At 39.2% G+C, this 25,605-nt stretch overlaps 1 protein-coding gene across 2 annotated transcripts in view; it reads left to right on the top strand.

Annotated features, from left to right (window-relative positions):
* snx14 (sorting nexin 14) overlaps positions 1-25,605 on the top strand; it is a 217,900-nt gene that overhangs the window by 40,137 nt on the left and 152,158 nt on the right. For both annotated transcript variants that reach the window (XM_039748070.1, XM_039748069.1), the window contains exons 7-9: positions 6,381-6,465; positions 6,869-7,025; positions 23,677-23,752. In XM_039748070.1, coding sequence (XP_039604004.1) covers positions 6,381-6,465; positions 6,869-7,025; positions 23,677-23,752 — 318 coding nt within the window. The remainder of the gene's footprint in view (positions 1-6,380; positions 6,466-6,868; positions 7,026-23,676; positions 23,753-25,605) is intronic.

Below are 25,605 nucleotides of genomic sequence, written 5' to 3'. Positions count from 1 at the left end.
ACACATATACATACATACACACACATATATACACACAAATACATATATATATATATATACATATATACACACACACATATATAAACATATATATACATATACATACATATCTACATATATACACACACAGCTATTTCAGATCAGTGCAATACGCTGTTTGTTAAAACGGTTGACTCCCGCCCTTACGTGCAATAACAAATCAAATCATTCAGTTGTCTTTGCTCATATGTCATTTTAGAGCTGGACGCCTGGCATCTTTTTTTGGCCACAGGTTCGTTTCTGTTTGCTGTGAGGTTCTGTGTTGTGGAGATTCTCAGGATGGATTGCAGGTGCTCATCAGTGAGGCGACTCCTGTGTGCTGTTTTGTTAGTCTTTATCACTGAGAAGAGCTTCTCACACAGATATGTGCTACCAAACATGCACAAGGTTCGAGCCGCATGTAGACGGACTTTTTTTGTTCTTCAAAGTCACCAAAGCGCCGTGCAAACTCAGTGCGCCAGTTTATCAGCAAAGTGCGATTTGGGAACACCGTAGTGACGACTTGGTTTAACAGTACTTGGCAACAGGGAAAGTGGGGCAAGGTGAACTGGTGCATTTGTGTCTCCCATAAAAGCAGCTTCACTTGAAATCACTTTGTGATTGTGCACGGGTTAAAACGTCCGCTGAAGTGTCAGATTCTTATTTAATTATGCTGTTTTCTGTATCTTCTGAATTGCATTCAGGTTACCCTGATGCAAGGCAGCTGAAGCGCTGCATTATGGGATCTGTAGTTTATTGTGTTACCAGCGCTTCATATACCCGGCTTTAATAACAATAATACAGTATATAAAATGATCTCGGGGCGGATATAATTACGCCGGCCGGATGTGGCCGCGGCCCTTGAGTTTGACACATATGGACTAAATAGAACTTGAAAAGATATGTTTTTCAAATGTGATCGCAATTCAGATAGAGTTGACGCAAGACTACAGCCTGCATGCCTCAATGAGTCATCCTCCCTCGCTCTTACTTTTTTACCGCTCATCTAATGAATACACTGAGTATGGCTTTACCAAAACAATCATTGATGGCGAATAAAGTATCCATTATTCGAGTATGTAGAGCGGGATATATATATATATATATATATACATATATATATATACCCGCGTATCGCAGCGGAGAAGTAGTGTGTTAAAAAAGGTAGAAAAAGAAAAGGGAACATTTTAAAAATAACGTAACATGACTGTCAATATACAGTATTTGTTTTGTGAGTGTTACTGAGTGTTGCTGTCATCAAGGATTTGATTATCATTATTTCTTTCAATCAGGTTCGTATTTGTAGGATGTGTTGTGTTCAAGTTACATTCCGTGTTTGTCAATCGCTGTAAAGATGACAGGTTTCATTCATCGATTCGTTTCTTACTGCATCAATAAACAGCTCTTCTTCTTTATCTGAGACCTGACACACTGCATGCACGGGTTTTTTTTACACTGTCTTCCTTTAGCGGGACATTGACTTTTTCCACCGTGTGCTTTGTTTCCGCAGTAGCTGGATTTATGAATATGCTTATCAGACGCTTCATATTTTTGCTGCCTTTTCAATTGTGTAATTGGTTTTGTTCAGCTCTTTGGAACTGTTGCCTTTTATCTGTGCACTGCGCCAGTTCACGTGAGCGCCGGTGTACATGCATCGAAGGTTCCCAGCTGTGCTGGTGCCATCTCGTGCTATGTCCGTGGCTGTATTTAATGTTACCTTAGTCCTGGCACTTAAAACTTTCTCTCGCAGTTTCGCTGAGTTTGTGTCAAACACCACCCTGACCATCTCATCTTCCTCTCCATAAGCACAGTCCTTCACCCGTGAATATTTACCCGTGGCAGTTTGCTATTGGATTGCCGCTGACGGACGGCCTTATATGGGCAGGCACTAAATTACAAACGCCAGCGGCAGCCTGTCTATGAACTTAATTTAAAGTGTAGGTTTACATCGTGCTTTGTTTCCGAAGTAGCAGAACTCATGAATATGGTTGTATATGTCACTCGCTCGCTTCTTATTGTTTCGCTGCCTTCTCAATTATATAATGCATGTTTTCTTAAGCGCTTTTTTGAGCTTTTCCTGGTTTTCTATGTACTGCGTGATTACGTGGGAGGCGTGATGATGTCACACGAAACTCCCCACGGCGTTGAAGCTCATCTCCATTACAGTAAATGGAGAAAAACTGCTTCCAGTTATGACCATTACGCGTAGAATTTCGATATAAAACCTGCCCAACTTTTGTAAGGAAGCTGTAAGGCATGAACCTGCCAAATTTCAGCCTTCCACCCACACGGGAAGTTGGAGAATTAGTGATGAGTCAGTGAGTGAGTCAGTGAGTGAGTGAGTGAGTGAGGGCTTTGCCTTTTATTAGTATAGATTTATTGTGGACATTTTTGAATCACTGCACTTTGGACACTGTTTTGTTTGAGTATTTTTAATAAAAGCACTTGCACCTTTTGCACCATCCCCTTATTCAGTTTAATTTGTTCCCATTAGACCAGCTCATCTGGTTACATTACCAATGGTGTTGGGTTCTAGGGCTCCCGAAGCTGGAAGTGGGAGCCATGGAGCAGGACAAGCATTGTCACAGTGGCACACATTAGCTCTGAATCGGTGGCGTTGGACTAGTTCAATTTTTCAAAATTTACGGCTCTGGGCACAGCATAAAAGTTGCCTTTGTTTCCCGTTTATCTGTAGTAACGCTTCCCACTTTCTTCTTCCATCAAGAAGAAAGAGGCCCCTTGTAAGTAGTAATAAATCTTTTGTTTTATTATTTCACAGCCTGTCTTGTGTGTTCTTATGAGGGGGGAGGGTTAGGGCTTCTTTAAGGCTTATTTTAGATCTTGCCTAACACATGGCTAATTTGGCTGCATAATTAGCCATGCGGTGCTGTGTTGTCAGCAGTGGTCAGTTTTGTATATCCCTTGACAGTACCAGTAATGCTGCAAGTTTATTGCTTGATTGTTTAATTATTTTTGTATTTATGAATTCAGGACACATTTTTACCTTTTTATGTTCACTGATGACCTACATATGGCAATTAAAGTACCTAGGGGTTGAAATAACAATGGGTAGGAGAAACAACTGCAGTTATAGATGGGGAATGTTCTGTGATGTCACATTGGCCTTGCAGAGCATCATGGGTTGTTTAGAAAAAAAAGGTTAGTACAGCAAATTTCCATAGAAATATTCGGTGAACAAGGTTACCGGCAATCTCAGCATATTCACTGCGTATTTCACCGATCAACACTAGTACCCCATTAAACACAAATTCGTAGTACAGTATCAACAGACCACATGATGGACATAGTTTTACTGTGTATGCATTGCAAATGTATTTTTTGCTCTTCATGTATGCATATTGTATCCTACCTTGGGGCACAAACATTGCAATGTTTCCTCATACAGCTACTGGCAGCAGTCTACAATGATAAATATGCTGGTTTGTACATAAAGCTTACTAACACATGTTCTGGATTTAGTAGTTCCTCCTCCTGAATCCTCCTTACAGTGGCTGGCAGTGTTCCTTGGGATGAGTTGTCTCATCTGAATTTGAGGTCTTGCAAATTCTTTCCCCAGTTTGTAGTCAGTGCTATCCAGATGACAAATGCATTAAAAGTGGGGATGTCCAAGAGATTGAAAAATATTTCAAGTGGCCAGCCTAGGGTTCTTTTTGCCATCTTATCCAAATTATCAATTCCTTTTTTTGTAGCATTGTAATCCATAATGAACTCTGGTTTATGATGCTACCCACCACAAATTCTGTAGTCTGTATGCAACATGCTAATGGGTACCACAGTTTTTCCTTTATTTTTGATGTAAGAGACCCAGGGATGTTTTGGCCATGAATAGAAACTTACTTGACAGACCTGTTCTTTGTACTTGTCATCTGATTTGGGTGCTCTGGCTTGTTTTAACCATTGTCAGCTTTCTCTTCATGAGTTCCTGTCCCAAATTGCGTGAAGTAAAACAACTATTACAAGTGATGTTGTGACCCTGGAGTTCCAATGTCATGTCCAGGATGACTTGCACACCTTGGTTTTTCCTCAGGAGCTGCTCCATCAGGCTTCACAGTATATATCTGCATGTTCCATAAATATGATGAAGCATCATCACAGGCAGCCTAGATCTTGATTCCATATGTTACAGATTTAATTAAGGAATGTACTGCATAAAGGGGCAATGGTCTGGAATAAAAAGTTCAAAAGAAGACCTCATGTCTTGCACATGAGTAGCTGCCATTCACATTGGTACTGGTTGCATCTTAATCACATTGGCAGCAAGGCAGTGTTGCTTCATTGTTGGCAGCAAGGCAGTGTTCCTTCATTGTTGGCTTCTCTCTCGTCTAAAATGATGTGTAAGACCATCTGAGCAAAGATTTTCTTTACCATACTGATTAGTTTTTGGAAAAGAGCCACATATGCAGAGCTATTTTTTTTTGTTGTGTCCCTCCTGTATTCTATTTTGAAAATAAATTCGAATTATTGGTCTGATGGCATTAGGTACTGTGTATGTGAAAGGGAATGATATTGTTGGAGGTTGGATGGTTATGGAGGACTTGATGAAGATTTTATGGTTGACAGTAATGTAAATAATTGGTTTGATGGGATTAAGTTTTGGGTACTTGGAAACAACGCCTTTTAAGTTGTATTATTGTTGTTTTATAGTGTCCACACCATCATTGCTCCCATGTCTAGTAGACCAGAACACCACAAACATAAATATTTGTGGGTGTGGTCGCGGTATTTAAGGGATTAATTTTTATCCAATACAATTTTCTTTGAAAAAATGAGCCAAGGACATTGGATCTCTGGTTAGAAAATAATTTGTTGTATTTATTTATTTATAGTAAACATTAAAAATAAGTCTCACAGACCTGAACACCATGCAAAGGTTAAAGCAAATAAATTAAAATTTAATCCATATGCTCACATCTTTATCCTTAGCAGTCCTGCGACTATGTATTGGATTATGTGGGTTTGATAATGAATGGTAAAACACCTCTTTAATTTGAATTAAAATTAAATTCTAGTTGTCATTTACCTGAACTCTCTGTCCAGTTTATGATGGTAACATCAAGGTGTTTAATTCAAAAAGAGTTATTAGTATTTTTGGAATGACTTCTGTTATTATCAATGAAATTTACAGCCTTTTGTTTGGGGACAAAGATCTCTTTTTTTTTTTCTTATTTTTTTGCAAATACAGACTCTGAAATGATTTAGTTTAAAAAATGAGTGAACAGGGGCTGCACACTGGCACAGTGGTAGCGCTGCTGCCTTGCAGTAAGGAGACCTGGGTTCACTTCCTGGGTCTTCTCTGTGTGGAGCTTCCATGTTCTCCCCGTGTCTGCATAGATTTTCTCCCACAGTCAAAAGACATGCAGGTTAGGTGCATTGGTGGTTCTAAATTGTCCGTTGTGTGTGTGTGTGTGTGCGTGTGCGTCCTGCCTGGGGATTTGTTCCTGCCTTGCACCCTGTGCTGGCTGGGATTGGCTCCAGCAGACCCCCGTGACCCTGTGTTAGGATATATAGGTTGGGGAAATGACTGAAATGAGTGAACAGATGAAGCCTAGTTTCCTTTCAATTGAAATTTAAAACCAATTAACCCATATGTTAAAATGGGCTATGATCCGTTATACAGAATTTGCCCAATACATTATACTCGTTCTGCACTCTTGTGTGTGCTTTCTAAAATTATATCATTTCATTCAGGCATGTATTGTTTGTGCTTCTGAATGCCATCTGATGGTTAAAGTAGTAGAAGGTACATTACAACTACAGAAAAGTTGCCGTGTCTTGAAAAACCTGTCCATAGTGGATTGTCTTCCACTAGATGTTTCAGTGAGTTATCAAGTTAAACTCACTGTAGGTTCTGTGTTGTTTTCTCCGGTACATTCCCTAATGTGCCACTTGTGCTGCAAATGAGCACATTGCCATCTATTTTGTATTTTCCATCCCTGTTTCAATGGTCAGTAATAGATTGGTATAGACAAGTAGTTTCAACATAGATACAGGTAGCAATCAAGGGGGACACTAAGCAGTCATTGGATAAGTCTTTATACATGTGGTTTTACTGATAAAGTTGTAACAGTAAATAGAACTGTCATACTTGGGAAAAAAACATTGTTTATTGTAAATCCAGAATAGCTGACATTCAAACTTTAGTTTAGAATAGTTTCACTGCTTTCTAGTTTGTTTTAAGAAGTGTCTAAGAGAGCTGTGGTTAGCTGTAGTTTCTGGCTTTGGAAAAAAAACAAGCAGAAAGTGAGTTTTGCTCTGTTACTGATAAGTTTTATAAGGATTCATTTAGAAATGTAAATTTCAATTTATTTTTAATGTATCTTACATTTGTCTTAATTTTGTAGGTTGATATCCCAACACTTATAACACACAAGCTGCTGAAAGTAGCAATGAAACACATTGAAATAATTGCCAAAGCAAGACAAAGAGGTACTTATTATCTTTATTAATTAGTTGTTGTTAATGTTTGCTAATAAGTAAAGAACTTTCTTCTGCTTTTTGTGATGTTATTAAAACTTTTATTATAAATACAGAACTTTTTGTGCAAAAAGTAATCAATTGTGATCTGCATAGAAATCACTTTCCAATAATGTAATTATAGTATTCCATAGATATAAAATGACAACTGTTCAGTAATCTAAACCATTTTACTTAAGTCTTGTTATCATTGATTAGCAATTATCATCATTAATTTTTGTCTGAAAGTGATTTGCAAAACAGTATAAGAGCTTTAATTAAATGATCACATTATGCAAGATGGTCATATTTTAAAATAAATATTTTATCATCAGATTATTTCATCAATTTTAGCAATAATTTGGTAATATTTTAGCAAAAAACACAGAATGCCTGCAGCAAGCTGCTTTAGAGGAGTATGGTCCTGATTTGCACATAGCAGTACGAAGCCGAAGAGATGAACTTCAATACTTAAGAAAATTAACAGAGCTATTATTTCCCTATATTCTTCCTCCAAAAGCATTAGATTGCAGGTAAGTCCTAAAAATTGCAGTACAGTACATACTTGAGAGAATCCTAAATGCAGAGTTGTGTAAAAATATTTATTTTATATGCTTTAGAAGATGAAAACCACAGAACATTTATTAATAATGCAATTTAAGTCAATGTAATATTAGCTTTGTATAACTTTTTTATGTAGAAGTTATTATATACTGTATTTTATGCACTGTTCGCCACCTGATATTCATACATTCATATTTGTACTTAAAAGAAATTTGGCAAACACGTTTGTATGTATTTTCCAAAAATAATAATTCATCTGTGCAAAATATTAATTTATGAATTTTCACAGAAATGCACATGTTGGGCTATATTTATGAAAATATCTTAAATGTTCTCATAAACCTGATCATGATATAAAGGTGCAGACATATTTATCATCTTGATTAATCAAATGAAAATGAACTTTTTTAACTACATTTAAGTTTACACCACTCATTGAATAATGAAATTTTCATATGCACTATAACCTGATATTCAATGTCCTTGGCTTGTTTTCTTTGACTAACGTTATCTATTTAGTTAGCCAATAAAAGGTGTAATTTCACCCCACTTTCTCCTGTAGCATGTTACCTGGAATACATGTCCCACCACAGCAACAGATTTACATTACATTGGTAATGTTTAGGTCTGCTAGACCCGGGAGCAATGAAAGTGTGGAAACTGAGTAAAATGACAATAACACCAATTAGAGACATCATTTCCAAATACCCCTAACCTAATCCCATCAGATCACCATTTACATCATCAACCATGAGCACCCCATCAACTCCTTCATACACATCCCGTCCATGTGAAAAAAAAAATCACAAAATGAAATGGTATTCATACCCATGAAGGCAGCTCCCCTGCCTTGTTGCCAATGTGAAAAAAAGATAAAACAAGGGTTAAAAGAGATCTGGTCTTTTTTTTTTTTTAATTTATTTTTTAGACACCATCCAGAAAATAATTCAGGACTGCACTAATTTGGAAGGTTGGTGTTTGACAGATTGAATGGCTGAAAGAAATTGACCAAACTAATTTACATTCGTACTGAGGGCTTCTTTTACTTCCTGGTGTTTTTTAGATTGACCAATTTCTCTCTGGATTCAAGTAAAATTCTAATTATCTATCAAATGTGGAATTCACAGAATCACTGTGAAATGCAGAAACTGGCTGAGACTTTTTCCATGTAACCTTGTCTCTACAAAACCCACAATATTTCCAGCATTATCTTGATTTCAGACCTGACCCAACATTACTGTTGAAGTGCAGATTATGCCATTGTATCATTTGAATTCAACGCTGCATGTAAACTTTGTCATGTCAGTTTGTTAGAGTAAACATTGATAGTTCAGAAAACCTTCTTATTTATATTTGTTCAAGATTAATATGAAATACGTAGTATTCTGCCAGTCTGTTGGTTATTACTGATTTTTACACAAAAATCACATTTTATCCCAATAATCTAATATGATCTAGTAGAGGTAAATAGTAAATATTAAACATTTTGCTCTCTATGTTGTTCGTAAATGAGCTGAAGTTAACATCTGAACATCACGATTCTGAAAGTTGTCAGCAACAATTCAAAAACTGGTGTATCAAATCTAAAAAAGCAGGGATGTGTTTAATATTCAAAAGGGGTGAACTTAAGGAAAACAAAGGGGAATGGAAAATATTTTAATATAGTTGAGCAGCATTTAGAAGAGTCCGCAGCATTTTTCAGAAAATGTCTGAAAAGTGGGGTGTTTTCTTTCTGAGAAAATCCTTTTTATCTCTGGTTACATTCACACTACCACATTTTCATTGAAATACTTTTTAAATGAAAACAATATCAGTCCACACTCGAGTTTTCGCATTATTTTCAAAAGCATCCCTGAGGGATGAGACACAGAGCGGTTCAGCAAGCCTTCCATGATGAATGAAAACTTTGGAAGGCGTTTTCCCTCACCCGGACGCGGGTCACTGGGGCCTCCCTTTGGAGCCAGGCCTGGAGGTGGGGCTTGATGGCGAGCACCTGGTGGCTCAGCTGGGCACAGCCTGAAGAGGCAACATGGGTCCCTCTTCCCATGGGCTCACCATCTATGGGAGGAGCCAAGGAGGTCAGGTGCAGTGTGAGTTGGGTGGTGGCCGAAGGCAGGGACCTTGGTGGTTCGATCTTCGGCTATAGAAGCTGGCTCTTGGGACGTGGAATGTCACCACTCTGAAGGGGAAGGAGCCTGAGCTAGTTCTCGAGATCAAGAGGTTCCGGCTAGATATAGTCGGGCTCACCTTGACGCGCAGCTTGGACTCTGGAACCAATCTCCTTGAGAGGGGCTGGACTCTCTACCACTCTGGAGTTGCCCCTAGTGAGAGGCACCGAGCGGGTGTGGGCATACTTATTGCCTCCCGATTTGGAATCTGTTCATTGGGGTTTATCCCGGTGGACGAGAGGGTAGCCTCCCTCTGCCTTCAGGTGGGGGACTGGTCCTAACTGTTATTTGTGCGTATGCGCCGAACAGCAGTTTGGAGTACCCACCCTTTTTTGAGTCCCTGGAGGGGGTGCTAGAGGGCATACCTTCTGGAGACTCCCTTGTTCTACTGACAGTGAGACCTGGAGGAGCGTGATTTTGAAGAATGCCCCCTCAACCCCGATCTGACCCAGAGAGGTGTTTTGCTTTTGAACTTTTGTGCTCGTTATGGATTGTCCATAATGAACACCATGTTCAAGCATAGGGGCGTTCATATGTGCACTTGGCACAGGACACCTTGGGCCTCAGTTCGACTTTGTGGTCGTGTCGTGGGACCTGCGGCCACATGTGTTGGACACTCGGATGAAGAGAGGGGTGGAGCTGTCAACTAATCACCACCTGGTGGTGAGTAGGCTTCGATGGTGGTGGAGGATGCTGGTCAGGCCTGGTAGGCCCAAATGTATTGTGAGGGTCTGCTGGGAACGTCTAGCAGAGTCCCCTGTCAGAAGTAGCTTCAACTCCCACCTCCGGCAGAACTTCAACCACATCCCGAGGGAACTGGGGGACATTGAGTCTGAGTGGGCCATGTTCTGTGCCTCTATTGTTGAGGTGGCTGACCGGAGCTGTGGCTGTAAGGAGGTCGGTGCCTGTCGTGGCGGCAATCCCCGAACACGTTGGTGGACACTGGCGGTGAGGGATGCTGTCAAGCTGAAGGAGTCCTACAGGACCCTTTTGTCCTGTGGGACTCTGGAGGCAGCTGATAGCTACCAGCAGGCCAAACGGAAATCGGTTACGGTGGTTGCAGAAGCAAAAACTTGGGCGTGGGAGGAGTTTGGGTATGCCATGGAGAATGACTTTCGGATGGCTTTGTGGAGATTCTGGTCCACCATCCGGCGTCTCAGGAGGGGGTAGTAGTGCAGTGTCAATCTATACTAATAAAAGGCAAAGCACTCACTCGCTCGCTCGCTCGCTCTCTCTCTCTCTCTCTCTCTCTCTCTCCAACTTCCCGTGTGGGTGGAAGGCTGAAATTTGGCAGGTTCATTCCTTACAGCTTCCTTACAAAAGTTGGGCAGGTTTTATATCGAAATTCTACGCGTAATGGTCATAACTGGAAGCAGTTTTTCTCCATTTACTGTAATGGAGATGAGCTTCAACGCCGTGGCGGAGTTTCGGTGACATCATCACGCCTCCCACGTAATCACGCAGTACATAGAAAACCAGGAAGACCTCAAAAAAGCGCTTAAGAAAACATGCATTATATAATTGAGAAGGCAGCGAAACAATAAGAAGCGAGTGAGTGACATATACAACCATATTCATGAGTTCTGCTACTTCGGAAACAAAGCACGATGTAAACCTACACTTTAAATTAAGTTCATAGACAGGCTACGCTGGCGCTTGTAATTTAGTGCCCACCCATATAAGGCCGTCCGTCAGCGGCAATCCAATAGCAAACTGCCACGGGTAAATATTCACGGGTGAAGGACTGTGCTTATGGAGAGGAAGATGAGATGGTCAGGGTGGTGTTTGACACAAACTCAGCGAAACTGCGAGAGAAAGTTTTAAGTGCCAGGACTAAGGTAACATTAAATACAGCCATGGACATAGCACGAGATGGCACCAGCACAGCTGGGAACCTTCGATGCATGTACACCGAGTGGCTCACGTGAACTGACGCAGTGCACAGATAAAAGCAACTGTTCCAAAGAGCTGAACAAAACCAATTACACAATTGAAAAGGCAGCAAAAATATGAAGCGCCTGATAAGCATATTCATAAATCCAGCTACTGCGGAAACAAAGCACACGGTGGAAAAAGTCAATGTCCCGCTAAAGGAAGACAGTGTAAAAACCCGCATGCAGTGTGTCAGGTCTCAGATAAAGAAGAAGACGAGCTGTTTATTGATACAGTAAGAAACGAATCGATGAATGAAACCTGTCATCTTTACAACGATTGACAAACACGGAATGTAACTTGAACACAACACATCCTACAAATATGAACCTGATTGAAAGAAATAATGATAATCAAATCCTTGATGACAGCAACACTCAGTAACACTCACAAAACAAATACTGTATATTGACAGTCATGTTACGTTATTTTTAAAATGTTCCCTTTTCTTTTTCTACCTTTTTTAACACACTACTTCTCCTCTGCGATACGCGGGTATATATATATGTCTACATACTCGAATAATGGATACTTTATTCGCCATCAATGATTGTTTTGGTAAAGCCATACTCAGTGTATTCATTAGATGAACGGTAAAAAAGTAAGAGCGAGGGAGGATGACTCATTGAGGCATGCAGGCAGTAGTGCGCCAACTCTATCTGAATTGCGATCACATTTGAAAAATATATCTTTTCAAGTTCTATTTAGTCCATATGTGTCAAACTCAAGGGTCAGGGCCACATCCGCCCGGCGTAATTATATCCGCCCGCAAGATCATTTTATATACTGTATTATTGTTATTAATGGCCCGGGTATATGAAGCGCTGGTAACACAATAAACTACAGATCCCATAATGCAGCGCTTCAGCTGCCTTGCCTAACACTTACCGCTAATCAAGTCTACCTTATGATGCTGCAAGTTATTGCGGCTAGAGTTATTGCGCACTGAGTTTGCACAGCGCTTTGGTGACTTTGAAGAACAAAAGTCCGCCTACATGCGCTCGAACCTTGTGCATGTTTGGTAGCACATATCTGTGTGAGAAGCTCTTCTCAGTGATAAAGACTAACAAAACAGCACACAGGAGTCGCCTCACTGATGAGCACCTGCAATCCATCCTGAGAATCTCCACAACACAGAACCTCACACCAAACAGAAACGAACTTGTGGCCAAAAAGATGCCAGGCGTCCAGCTCTAAAATGACATATGAGCAAAGACAACTGAATGATTTGATTTGTTATTGCACGTAAGAGCGGAAGTCAACTGTTTTAACAAACAGCGTATTGCACTGATAATAAATAGCTGTGTGTGTATATATGTAGATATGTATGTATATGTATATATATGTTTATATATGTGTGTGTGTATGTATGTATGTATATATATATATATGTATTTGTGTGTATATATGTGTGTGTATGTATGTATGTGTGTGTATATATGTGTGTGTATATATGTAGATATATATTGTCACAAGAACGAGACATTGACAGATAAAGAGTTGGGGCAGCCACCCGTATATTGTGGTATCCTGGCTGCAAAAAGTCGCTTTTCATTAAAATACAGAGCACTGAAGTGCACACAACCGAGTCCAAAACAAGACTAAAGAAACAAAGGAAAAGGGGCAGGTTTTAAAGGGGAGACAGGAAGTGAGGTCGTATGGATCTGGCACGTGGTCTTCCACCATTGGCTCAGAGCGGAAGTGACATCAGAGGGACTGGAGCTGGTGTGGCCGACTTCCATTGGCTCAGTCCCGAAGTGATGTCAGGTGATCCAGGTGAAATCCCGGGATGGTCTACAGGCAAGGGAGAAAAGAGTCAGTGCACTCTGCCACACCCCGGCATGCCTCCGAACTGCCTTCACTCAAGCCCTTTAGCTGCCTCCCATGCGCACGTGTGTGACAATATGTATGTATATATGTGTATATGTATAGATATGTATATATATATATGTTTATGTGTGTGTGTAAATATATATATATATATATATATATATATATATATATATATATATATATATATATATATATATATATATATATATATGACAACAACACTCATCACTCACAACAGTGACAAAACAATTACATTGACAATCAGGTTACGTTATTTTCAAAATGTTTCCTTTTCTTTTCATTGCTTCTTTAACACACTACTTCTCCGCTGCGAAGCGCGGGTATTTTGCTAGTACTGTATATGGTGGGAAAGGTGCTCTGCTGACCTCGATTTGTGACGTTGTGGGTGGGTGCGGGGAGTACTTCGAAGACCTCCTCAATCCCACTAACATGCCTTCCAATGTGGAAGCAGAGCCTGGGGACTCTGAGGTGGGCTCCCCCATCTCTGGGACTGAGGTCACCGAGGTGGTCAAAAAAACTCCTTGGTGGCAGGGTCCCAGGGGTGGATGAGATACACCTGGAGTTCCTCAAGGCTCTGGATGTTGTAGGACTGTCTTTGTTGACATGCATCTGCAACATCGCATGGACATCAGGGACAGTGCCTCTGGATTAGCAGACCGGGGTGGTGATCCCCCTTGTTAAGAATGGGGACTGGAGGGTGTGTCCCAACTACAGAGGGATCACACTCCTCAGACTCCCTGGAAAAGTCTATTCGGGGATCCTGGAGAGTAGGGTCCGTCAGATAGTCGAACCTCGGATTCAGGAGGAACAGTGTGGTTTTCGTCCTGGTCGAGGAACAGTGGACCAGCTTTACACTCTTAGCAGGGTCCTGGAGGGTGCATGGGAGTTTGCCCAACCAGTGTACACGTGTCCCTCGGGGAATCCTGTGGGGGGTACTCCGAGAGTATGGGGTACCGGACCCCCTGATAAGGGCCGTTCAGTCCCTGTATGGTCGGTTTCAGAGCTTGGTCCGCATTGCCGGCAGTAAGTCGAACCCGTTTCCAGTGAGAGTTGGACTCCACCAAGGCTGCCCTTTGTCACTGATTCTGTTCATAACTTTTATGGATAGAATTTCTAGGCACAGCCAAGGCGTTGAGGGGGTCCGGTTTAGTGAACTCATGATTGGGTCACTGCTTTTTGCAGATGATGTTGTCCTGTTTGCTTCATCAATCCGTGACCTTCAACTCTCTCTGGATGGTTCTCAGCTGAGTGTGAAGCGGCTGTGAGGGGAATCAGCACCTCCAAATCTGAGACCATGGTCCTCAGCCGGAAAAGGGTGGAGTGCTCTCTCAGGGTTGGGAGCGAGATCCTGCCCAAAGTGGAGGAGTTCAAGTATCTCAGGGTCTTGTTCACGAGTGAGGGAAGAATGGAGCGTGAGATTGACAGGTAGACCGATGCGGTGTCCGTAGTGATGCAGGCTCTGCATTAGTCTGTCGTGGTGGAAAAGGAGCTGAGCTGTAAGGTAAAGCTCTCAATTTACCAGTCGATTAACGTTCTTACCCTCAGCTATGGTCATGAGCTGTGGGCAGTGACCGAAAGAACAAGATCACGAATACAAGCGGCCGAAATGAGTTTCCTCTGCAGGGTGTCTGGGTTTTCCCTTAAAGATAGGGTGAGAAGCTCAGTCATCCGGGAGGGGCTCAGAGTAGAGCTGCTGCTCCTCCATTTTGAGAGGAGTCAATTGAGGTGGCTCGGGCATCTGATCAGGATCCCTCATGGACGCCTCCCTGGTGAGGTGTTCCGGGCACGTCTAAGCGGGAGGAGGTCCAGGGGAAGACCCGGGACACACTGGAGGGACTATGTCTCTCGGCTGGCCTGGGAACGCCTTTGGATTCCCCCGGAAGAGCTAGAAGTGGCCGGGTAGAGGGAAGTCTGGGTATCTCTGCTCAAGCTGCTGCCCCCGCGACCTAATCTTGGATAAGCAGAAGAGGATGGATGGATCCCTGTCTATACTAAAATGCCCTAGAAATCATGTTATGTAGACTTTCATCTACACTGGGTAAGTGCACATCAACAGCAAGCTTCTTGAGGGAGCTGTGCTGTGAAAAATTTAGAGGCCTGTGAAAATCAGGACTTTGATAGAGTATTCAAAGCCTAGAAAAACAAAAAAATTCTTTAAGGAGCCAATGCAAATTGCCCCCACATCACATTAATCGACTTATTATAGCTGAAAGTATCATTCTTCAAAGGAGGCGACAGCTGTCTTGTTATTATATTTTAGAAAAATAAAGATAATATCAGATTTAAGTCTGATTATTTGGCTGTGCCACTCAACAACAATCAGTAACTTGGTCCAAAGCCACTTCAGATTTGTCTTGGCTGTATGCTTGTGGTACAAAAAAGTGAACCATTGTCCCAGTCTGAGGTTTCCTTTAAGAACATCACTGTATTCAGCCTTCCCTCAATTCAATATTAGTCCTCCCTGTCCCTTCCACTGAGAAACACCTCCATAGGATGTTGCTGCCACCACCATGATTCACATTAGGGATGGTATTAGGCAAGTGTTGCACAGTGCCTTATCCTTTTCAGACATAGTGCTTGGAGTCTGCTCAAAGATTTCAGTTCAAGTCTTATCAGACCAGAGAATCTTTTCATCATGCTGTCGGAGTCCCTTAAATGTTTTTTGGCAAACTCCAAGCAAGTATATCTTTTACTCTACCATAAACGCTTGATTGAGTGACTGCTGCTGAAACTTTCATCCTTCCGACAGATACTCTCATCTTAGCGGAGGACTTCTGAAGAGGACATCAAGTGATCATTGGATTCTTGGTTGCCTCACAGACCAAGGCTCTTATTGCTCAGTTGTTCAGTTTGGCCAGACTAAAAACTGTGGAAAGAATCCTGGTTATTCCAAACTTCTTCCATTTCCCAATTATTGAAACAACCATGCACCTTGGATCACTCAGACACACTTGCCCATATCTATGCCTTGCCAGAATTTTATCACGGAGCTGTATACAGAGTTTCTTGGACATTATGGCTTGGTTTCTGTTCTAATAGGCAGAGTGAATATTATGGCCTTATATAAACAGATGTGTGCCTTTCTTAATTTTGTCCAATAACAATAACATGTATTTTTATAGCACATTTTCATGCAAATGGTGTAGGTCAAAGTGCTTTACAAGATGAAGAAAGAAAAGTTTATATGATGAACAAAAATAAGATTAGGCAATACTAAGTAACAAAGAATAAAGTACGGTCAAATGGCCAAGAGAACAGAAAAAACAAAAAAACACAGCTCTAGATGGGATGGAGAAAAAAAAAATCAGCAGGGTTCCAATGCCTACAGACCACCCAGCCCCCACTAGGCATTCTACCTAACATAAATGATCTAAATCAGTCCTCATGGTTTTCAGGCTTCACATGAAAGAATTTGATGAAGATGGTCATGTGGGTATCTTTGGCACTGCCTTCAGTCCATCAATGTAGGAAATGCATGGTGCTTTGATCAGGTGGTGGTGGCACAGATTGCCACCACAGAATAACCAGAAAAAGAACAGCAGAGATTGGTAGTGATTAGTATGGAATGCAGAGTCTTGATGAAAATGATAATTCAATGCACATATAGTCTAACAGGGATAGACAAAGATTTTTAGCAGTTTTTAAAAATGCTCCACCTTATTAGCTTGCCGAATTTCTATCGGTAAACTATTACAGGTTTTTGGTGTATAACAGCAGAAGGCTGCCTCACCACTTCTTTTAAATTTAGCTCTTGGAATTATAAGCAGTCACTCATTCGAAGATCTAAGGTTACAACTTGGAGTGTAAGGTGACAGGCATTCCAAAATATAGGATGGAGCGAGATTATTTAAGGTTTTGTAAACCAATGGCAGTATTTTAAAGTCAATTCTGAACTGCATGGGTAACTAATGTAATGACATCAAAACTGAAGAGATGTGCTCAGATTTTCTCTTCCTAGTTAATATTCTGGTAGCCGATTGACGTCTTTCTTGGGTAATCCTGAAAAGACAAATGCTTGAACTAATTTTTCAGCATCTTGCAAAGTTTAAGGGATCTAACTTTTGCTATTTCCTTAAGTGAAAAAATGCTGTCTTGGTAATCTGATTAATATGTGATTTTAAAATGTAGGTCAGAATCAATAATTACCTCTAAATTCTTTACCTCCGTCTTGACTTTTAAGCCTAATGGATCAAGTTTATTTCTAATACCCTCATTATATTCATTTTTGTTTGAGAAAATTACTACTTATCCATTCAGAAATACAAGTAAGAGATTGGATCTGTGAACCAAGAGACTCAGGGTCATCAGGCTCTTTTGATAAATACAATTGTGTATCATCAACGTAGCTGTGGTAGCTCATGTTATGCCTTGAGATAATCTGACCTAATGGAAACATGTAGATTGAAAAGAGCAGTGGACCCAGGATAGATCCTTGTGGAACACCATATAGAATATCATGTGTCTTCGAAGTATAATTACAACTAACAAAGAATTTTCTACAGGTTAAGTAAGACTCCAACCAATTTAAGACATTGCCAGAGAGGCCCACCCATTGACTAAGGCAATTTATAAGAATATTGTGATTATTGGTATCAGATGCTGCACTCAGATATAAGAGGATAAGAATAGATAAATGGCCTCTCTCTGCATTAACCTGCAAGTCATTTACTACTTTAACCAGTGCAGTTTCTGTACTGTGATTTTTTTTTTCCTTCTTCTAAAACCTGACTGAAACTTGTCAAGAATAGCATGTTTATTCAAGTGATTGTTGAAAACAGAGCAGTCGAGATTATTTTTCTTGAGCAAGGGTTTAACAACAGCAGTCTTAAGACAGTCTGGGAAAACCCCAATATATAATGATGAGTTTACTATATCAAGCACACCATCAGTTAGCTCCTTGGATATTTCTTTGGTATTGGGTCAAGGACTTAGGTGGAGGGTTTCAGTTGAGAAATTATTCTACATAGATCAGGTAAATCTATCCTGGTGAACAAATTTAATGCGCTTAAAATGGAATACCGGGATTTCATAGTATTAGCTTTGGGGAGTACTATATTATTTCTAATATCATTAATTTTGTGTTTAGAAAATATAGCAAAAGCCTCACAAGTTTCACTGGTAGTTTTTTGGAGTCATTCCTTTGAGTGACCTGGGTTTAGCAAACGATCAATAGCAGAGAATAAAACTCTTGGATTACCAACATTATTATTTATAATTTTAGAGAAGTAGCACTGCCTCTCAAGACAGGCTATGTTGTTATATTCTGTATTTTACCCTTCAATGTTTCATATTGAACTATCAATTTAGTTTTTTTCAATTTACACTCTGGTCTCCAGCATGTTTTCTTTAAATCAGACACTCTTTGGGTCTTCCATGGTATAATAGTACTGGAGGATTACTTAACTGCCTTTTCAGGAGTGACTGTGTCAGTGGCAGCTTTCACTTTAGCATTAAAATTTTCCACCTTACTATTTACATTGTTATCGCTATTGTAGTAAGCACTGCAAACTGACTGGTTGTTTAGATTGATAGCAAACTTTGAAGCTGCAGATGTATCAAAATAACATTTTTTTAACAATATGCTTCTCATTAGTTGTACTTATCAGTATTTCTACATTAAATAATATGAAGAAATGGTTTGATATGTGTTGGCCGGCTAACGTGCTGGCTTAGATCATTAGAGTGTAGGAGGTTTGTGAATTCTTTTGCTTTCAGGTCATATTGTTTATCAATATGAAAATTAAAGTCGCCAATAATTAGGAACCTGCCATAGTTAGTTATTATAATTCACACTAAGTTAGAGAATTCCTCAATGAAAGATGCATTATATTTAATTTGGAGTTACAGATTCACTTTAAGCAGCTGCACCATCAGAGGTGAGCCAAGTTTTTCTTAATATAGTAGAGTCTTGCTTATCCAACATAAACGGGCCGGCAGAACGTTGGATAAGCAAAAATGTCGGATTAATGGGAGGTGTTAAGAAAAAGTCTATTAAATGTCAAACTATGTTATAGTTTTACACATTACAAACCTAATAATCATATTTTACCACAAAACAACAGAAAAAATTAACTGAAACAATGAACTTACAGTTACAGAATTGGCTGAAGTTAAATACAGTATGTACCGTACTTAAAATGTTCAGTCCTGTGATGATTTAAAGAAATTTTTGATTGTAGTCTGCTTTCCTGACGAGTGCCGTTTCTTTACTGCCAAGTCTTTTCATATTTGCAGCATCATTATGTCGATTCCTGTAGCTTCTTCTTGTTGCTCAATGTAATTAATTGCAGTTTCTAGAGCCTTAACTCTGTCACTCATATAGTCAACATCCGTATGAGCGTATACTGTTTACTACAGCATTGTGACTGTGTGTGTGTTTGTGCTTTGACGTGCGAGTCCCCGTCTTGCACCCGAAAACACGAAGCTGAGTCTCAGTACTTTAGCAACACCAGCTTTATTCCACTTGAAATAGCAACAGCACGGTTATTTATTGTTGCGGGATCTGCCATTCTACTCACACACAGACACAGCAGTCAGGCAGGGTCGTGGCCAAGTAATACTGTGCCCTGCGCATTTATAATGTTCCTTGTTCCTTGTATCACCTGTCATGGGCAGGCGCTTATAGCATGTCCGCAGTCTTTTTGGATTCGCTTTTACGGCAAACGGCTACAGCGCTGGGAGACTGCGATTGCTTTGGGACGCTCTTCTGCATGGCATCCCGTTGGGTGGAATCCCATAAGAGTTTAGAAACTTACTCACACCAGCCATGATCCTTTTCAAAGGTAAAGTTCAGGTTAATTTATTTTATGTATTTTTACTTTATATTTTGCATTAATCATTTTTATATGAAGAGTTTTGGGTTGTGGAACGAATCATCTGAGTTTCCATTATTTCTTATGGGGAAATTCGCTTTGATATACCAGTGCTTTGGACTGCGAGCACGTTTCCGGAACGAAATATACTCACAAACCAAGGTTCCACTGTAATTAGCTGCGGTAGAGTCGAGAGCAACAAAAAACAGACTATGCTCACACTTGCAACTTGCAGTTCTTGTTGCCAATTGATGCGTTTTTTTTGTTTTTTTTTGCGGTGGGACGTCGAATAATACAGAATGTCGGATAAGCGAGACTCTACTGTATAAGAAAGTCGATTTTCCTGTCACTAATAAGATCGTTGATGTAAAATGTCTCGTTGGTTAACGCTCGAATATTTAATAAGGCCATGCTTAAGTTCACAGTGCTGAATTGGCGGAGTGTTACGGCTGCTCGAAACGGTAATTCATTTATTTATGTAAATGTTGCTTTGTGCAGATTTTTTGTATTTAATCTATAATCTGTTGTTATAGTTTTAATATACTGAACATCTAGAGGTGAAATGGTAATTAAATAATACACATTTATGCCACATTATCCAAGTTTTGTACTTAGTCTGAGATTGGTTATTATAGTGTTAATGCAGTGCATATTTGAGGAGGAGCCCACTACAGAGTTATCCTATCCTAGCAAAGCGTTATAGAAAGAATTTGGATTAGCATTACACAGTCAAGAGAGACAAATTAGGTTACAGATGTTTTTGGTGAGGACCCTGGCGCTGAATCTTTTAGGATGCAGACCATCTTGCCTGAAGAAACACGGCCTCTCCCAGAAGAGATCCCCGTTGTTCACGAGCCCAGTGTTTTGTCCCTCGCCAAAGCCTTTCAGCTAGTTGTTTAATGCCTGTGGGTGACTGTGCGGGTGACTCCTATCTTCTACCCATAGGTAAGGGACCTAAAATGAAAATTCTTACAGCTGGGGTACTCTCCTTCATGGCATTAATAAGTGTTGCTAAATCCACTTTAAGAACCTCTGACTGTTGATATTGCATGTCGTTTACTCTGGCATGTATTAGGATGGTCCCCGCTACCCTGCCTTTGTGCCTCTTGAAGACTGTCGGCTCTCTTCTCATAATATCTTGTACATGAGCACCAGAAAAACAAGAAACTAAAGTTCTGTTTATGGCAAGAAATATCAATTCGATTTACCACAGGTGGTCTCCAATCAAGTTTTAAACACGTCTCAAGGATCATCAAGACAAACAGGATGCATCTGACCTCCATTTACAGTGCCACAGCTTTGAAATAAGTGTTATTACTGTTCTATGATATTATTGCTATTCTATAAATTGTCCTTTGCTACAAAATTAATTTAGTTTTTATTAATCTTACACATATCTTACTGTAAAGTATCACAAAGACCTCATAAGCTCAGAAACATTAGAGGCTAAATATTATTAAAATAAAAATATTTTTTCTGTTGCAATGAAGAGGTAATAAGTGTCAAATCCTATTTTTTATTTATTTTATGCATATAACGTACATTTTGTCACTGCCAGGTAGAACAGCAAGTACATACTGTATATAAATGATAAAATTCAGTTTTTGATGTTTTAATAAATTTGTCAACCTTTCTTACAACATATTTTCACCTTGTTGTTACCAGTTATTTTGTGCACATTGATGAGCTAAAATGGTAAATTTAAAACTACATCACAAAGTGTGCAGAAAAAAAGTTTCTGAATACTTTCTTAATGCACTGTAAATCCATAAAGTTGCTGGTGTCTAATGTGGCCTCAGCACTAGGATTGGTTGGTGGAATACAGCTGGAAAAATGCTGCCAGTCTGAAAAAAGAGGCCTTCTGTACATTGTTAGCTGGAGGGTCTATAGTTTTGACTGAAGGATCGTGCAGGTCAGAAATGCAGCAGTTAAGAGCAATACCCAGGTTGAAATTGGGTATGTAGGAATGTGGTAAAGAATGACTTTTGGACAGCCTTGAAGAGTCTCTAACAAACAATTTGACAGCTCAGCAAATGCAGGGAAATGTTGACAATGTCTTTAAGGAAAGATTGGTTGGGACTGGGGCCAAATCAGTAGTTGAAGTTGATGCAGTGATTAAAAAAATCACTGGTACCAAGGCTTCAGTAGTAATAATCTTCCGGGAAACCTTGAAATCATTGGTTATTGAGGGTTTTTTGTTCAGTATTGTGTGGAAGCTGGGAACAAGCAGGAGGGCAAAGGATGTGTTGCAAATATAGAGGGATCACACTTCTTAGTCAATAACAATCATCATCACACAAACAACAAATTGTATATTTTTAGTTTTGAAATAATTCGGAACAGAATAATTGTGGAAATAATGAGAGTCATTTTTGCTTTGAAAGAGCAGTGTTATTTTACTGTTATTAACTTAAACTAAGCAAGATTTTTAAATAGACTCAATGCGGGCACTGCATAATTAAAGCAGCAAATTTGGAATTAATTATTTAATTTCATTATGATTTCTCTCATGTGCCTTTTGAGTCTTGTTAATCTGAATTGAGCACCATCCCCTTTCAAACTCCCTGCACATTCTTGATTTAATAGATCCCCGTCATTTACAAATACTGCCTAATTTTAACATAATTCAAAAATTGTGTTAAAGGAAGCTGATGACCTGGGACCCAAAAAAAACGTAAATGTAGTCTGGATTTGGCCAATTGATGATCCAGTCTGTTGATATTGTTGATAGATACACTCTTAGTCTGTATTCTAAGCAAGTAAGTTCTGTGTTTTAAAATGATTAGCTTGTCGGTGAGTTTTTATTTGCCTGATAATTGTAGATTGACTCCATATGAGTGAATGTGTGTGAGTTTAACCTTGAGTTTAACCATTGATGTTTTGATTATAGGCGTTTTCTGAACTCAGGAACTTTTTTCAGGAACTGTTTAAAAAATCAAGAACTTTTGTAGCATTCACTCTATAGAAACTTGGGCCATTTGTTGATTCTGGTACTTTTTTTTTTCTTCAGCTGTTTCTCCTGGGTATGTACTTTTTTTCAACAAGGAACTAATATAGGTGGGGCTCAGGTGATAAATTGTGCTTATTGGTTGACCATAAGCACTGACGCAAACTTATACATTTTTTAGTAGTTTGGACTTTGAAGAATTATCAGTTTAGATGGAGCATTGTACTCCTCAGCTCATCACTCTTTGTAGCTACCTCCCCGGTGTGCTGCACCATGCACATTATCAATATAATAATCTCTCCAGTGAAGCCACAGTTGCTTCGGAACAATAATATGCGGGGAACTCTTGATACCGTTAACTCCTGATTGGATTGCTCTTTGCACTATGCTTTAGGTCACTCTTATTTGCATTTCGTATGGATAGATGGATGGATGGATGGATGGATATTTTGTATGAAAGTTTCAGTACTTGTGGTGTGGTATACCTGCAGCACAATAAAGTGGGCAGGAACCATAAATTGCTCAAGGCCAACATTGTACAGGAACTCTATTTGTTCCTGAAAACAAAGTTTCTTTGGTGGGAAAATGCCTTATGTATCAACATTGTGTATTTACCTTGCTTCTAATGTTGCCAGGATAGTTTTAGACTTAACCACTAATTCTAAAATGCATAAAATCTGTTGGAAATGCTATCTGTTCTATCAGAATTAAATGAAATTGTCACACAATTGTTTATGCTGAAACTTTTTATAATTTAATCTTCTGTTTAATTTCAGTGAAGAGGTGAGTTGTTTCTTTTAAAATAGTCATTTTGTTAAATTCCAGTTTGATGTCATCATAGAGACAATTTACTGGTAAAACTGGCTGTTGTAAGTATTTCAAAAATTGCTTTTTTTTTTCTTTTCAGGTCACTCACCTTGCTTATTAGGGAAGTCCTTGCAGGCTCAGTTTTTCTACCATCAATGGACTTTTTGGCTGATCCAGTAAGGATTACATTACATTTTTAGATTTGTGTCTTTATAAAATATGTTTGTCAAAGTTATACTCTTCAAATACTGAGCAATTGTTATTAGGTAAAGTATGGATTACAGTTAGTATGAAAAATGTTTACCCCTTGGGTTTTTTGGAGTTTTTGCAGATTTTCTAAATTAAAATCACTACACTATACAAGTTTAACAGATTTCTGAAGACTTTTTTTAAAATAGAAATTGTTTTTAGAAATCCTTAAATTGTTTATTGAAATCCACTTGTGCAGTTAAGGTGTCACATAATGATAAAATATATCAGTGATTTGAAAGCTGTAACATTTATACTAAGATTCAGCATGGCTGAATACACTGCAAAAATGTATAAACAAAATCTTGATTAGATATTGAGTTTGCTGCAAATGCTTAAAGATGGTGTAAAGGACACCGTGAACACTCTTACTGCTTGATAGACGCACTAGTTTATATCGGAAAGGATGAAGAGTTGTATAAATACAGTCTGGTAAGACAGTTCAGTTTTTAATCAATCAATCAACATTTATTTATATAGCACATTTTCATACAAAAAAATTTAGCTCAAAGTGCTTTACAAAATGAATAGAAAAATAGAAGACACAATAAAAAATAAACATAAGTCAACATTAATTAACATAGAATAAGTAAGGTCCGATGGCCAGGGTGAACAGAAAAAACAAAAAAAAACTCCAAAAGCTGGAGAAGAAAAAAAAAATCTGTAGGGGTTCCAGACCAAGAGACCGCCCAGTCCCCTCTGGGCAATCTACCTAACATAAATCAAACAGTCCTCTTTGTATTTAGGGTTTTCATGGAAGGACCTGATGATGATGGTCACGTAGACTTCTGGCTTTCAGTCCATCAATGTTGGTGCATCATGATGCTTTGAGTAGGTGCCACCACAAAGAAACCGGAAAAAGAAAGAGAAGAGAGAGTAGGGGTCAGTACAGATTTTGGAGCCACTGTGAATAGTTATTATGATGAATTGAACATACAGAGTATCAGTATTAAGTTAAAGTGAAGTTATAAAAAGGCCATGTTAAAGTAATGTGTTTTCAGCAGTTTTTTAAAGTGCTCTACTGTATTTGCGTGCATAATTCCTATTGGCAGGCTATTCCAGATTTTAGGTGCATAACAGCAGAAGGGCCTAACCACTTCTTTTAAGTTTAGCTTTTGGAATTATAAGGAGACACTCATTTGAAGATCTAAGGTTATGATTTGGAATATAACGTGTCAGGCATTCCGATATATAAGATGGAGCGAGATTATTTAAGGCTTTATAAAGTATAAGCAGTATTTTAAAGTCAATCCTGAATGACACAGGCAACCAGTGTAGTGACATCAAAACTGGAGAAATGTGTTCTGATTTTCTTTTCCTAGTTAGGATTCTAGCAGCTGCATTCTACACTCGTTGCAAGTGATTAATGTCTTTTTTGGGTAGTCCTGAGAGGAGTGCGTTACAGTAATCCAGTCTACTGAAAACAAAAGCGTAATTAATTTCTCGGCATCTTTTAATGATATAAGAGGTCTAACTTTTGCTATGTTTCTTAAGTGAAAAAATGCTGTTCTAGTGGTCTGATGAATATGCAATTTAAAATTCAGATTACAGTCAACTTAAACTTTTAATCCTAATGCATTAAGTTTATTTCTGATAACCTCATTGAATCCATTATTGCCAATTACTAAAATTACAGTTTTCTCTTTATTTAGTTTGAGAAAATTACTATTCATCCATTCAGAAATACCAGTAAGACATTGTGTTAGTGTATCGAAAGAGTCGGAGTCATCAGGTGCTATTGATAAGTACAGCTGTGTGTCATCACCATAGCTGTGGTAAC

This window comes from Polypterus senegalus, chromosome 3 (assembly GCF_016835505.1).
Source record: "Polypterus senegalus isolate Bchr_013 chromosome 3, ASM1683550v1, whole genome shotgun sequence".
Taxonomy (NCBI): Eukaryota; Metazoa; Chordata; class Cladistia; order Polypteriformes; family Polypteridae; genus Polypterus; species Polypterus senegalus.
The sequence above is the reverse complement of the archived record's forward strand: the minus strand, read 5'-3'. Positions and strand labels throughout refer to the sequence as shown.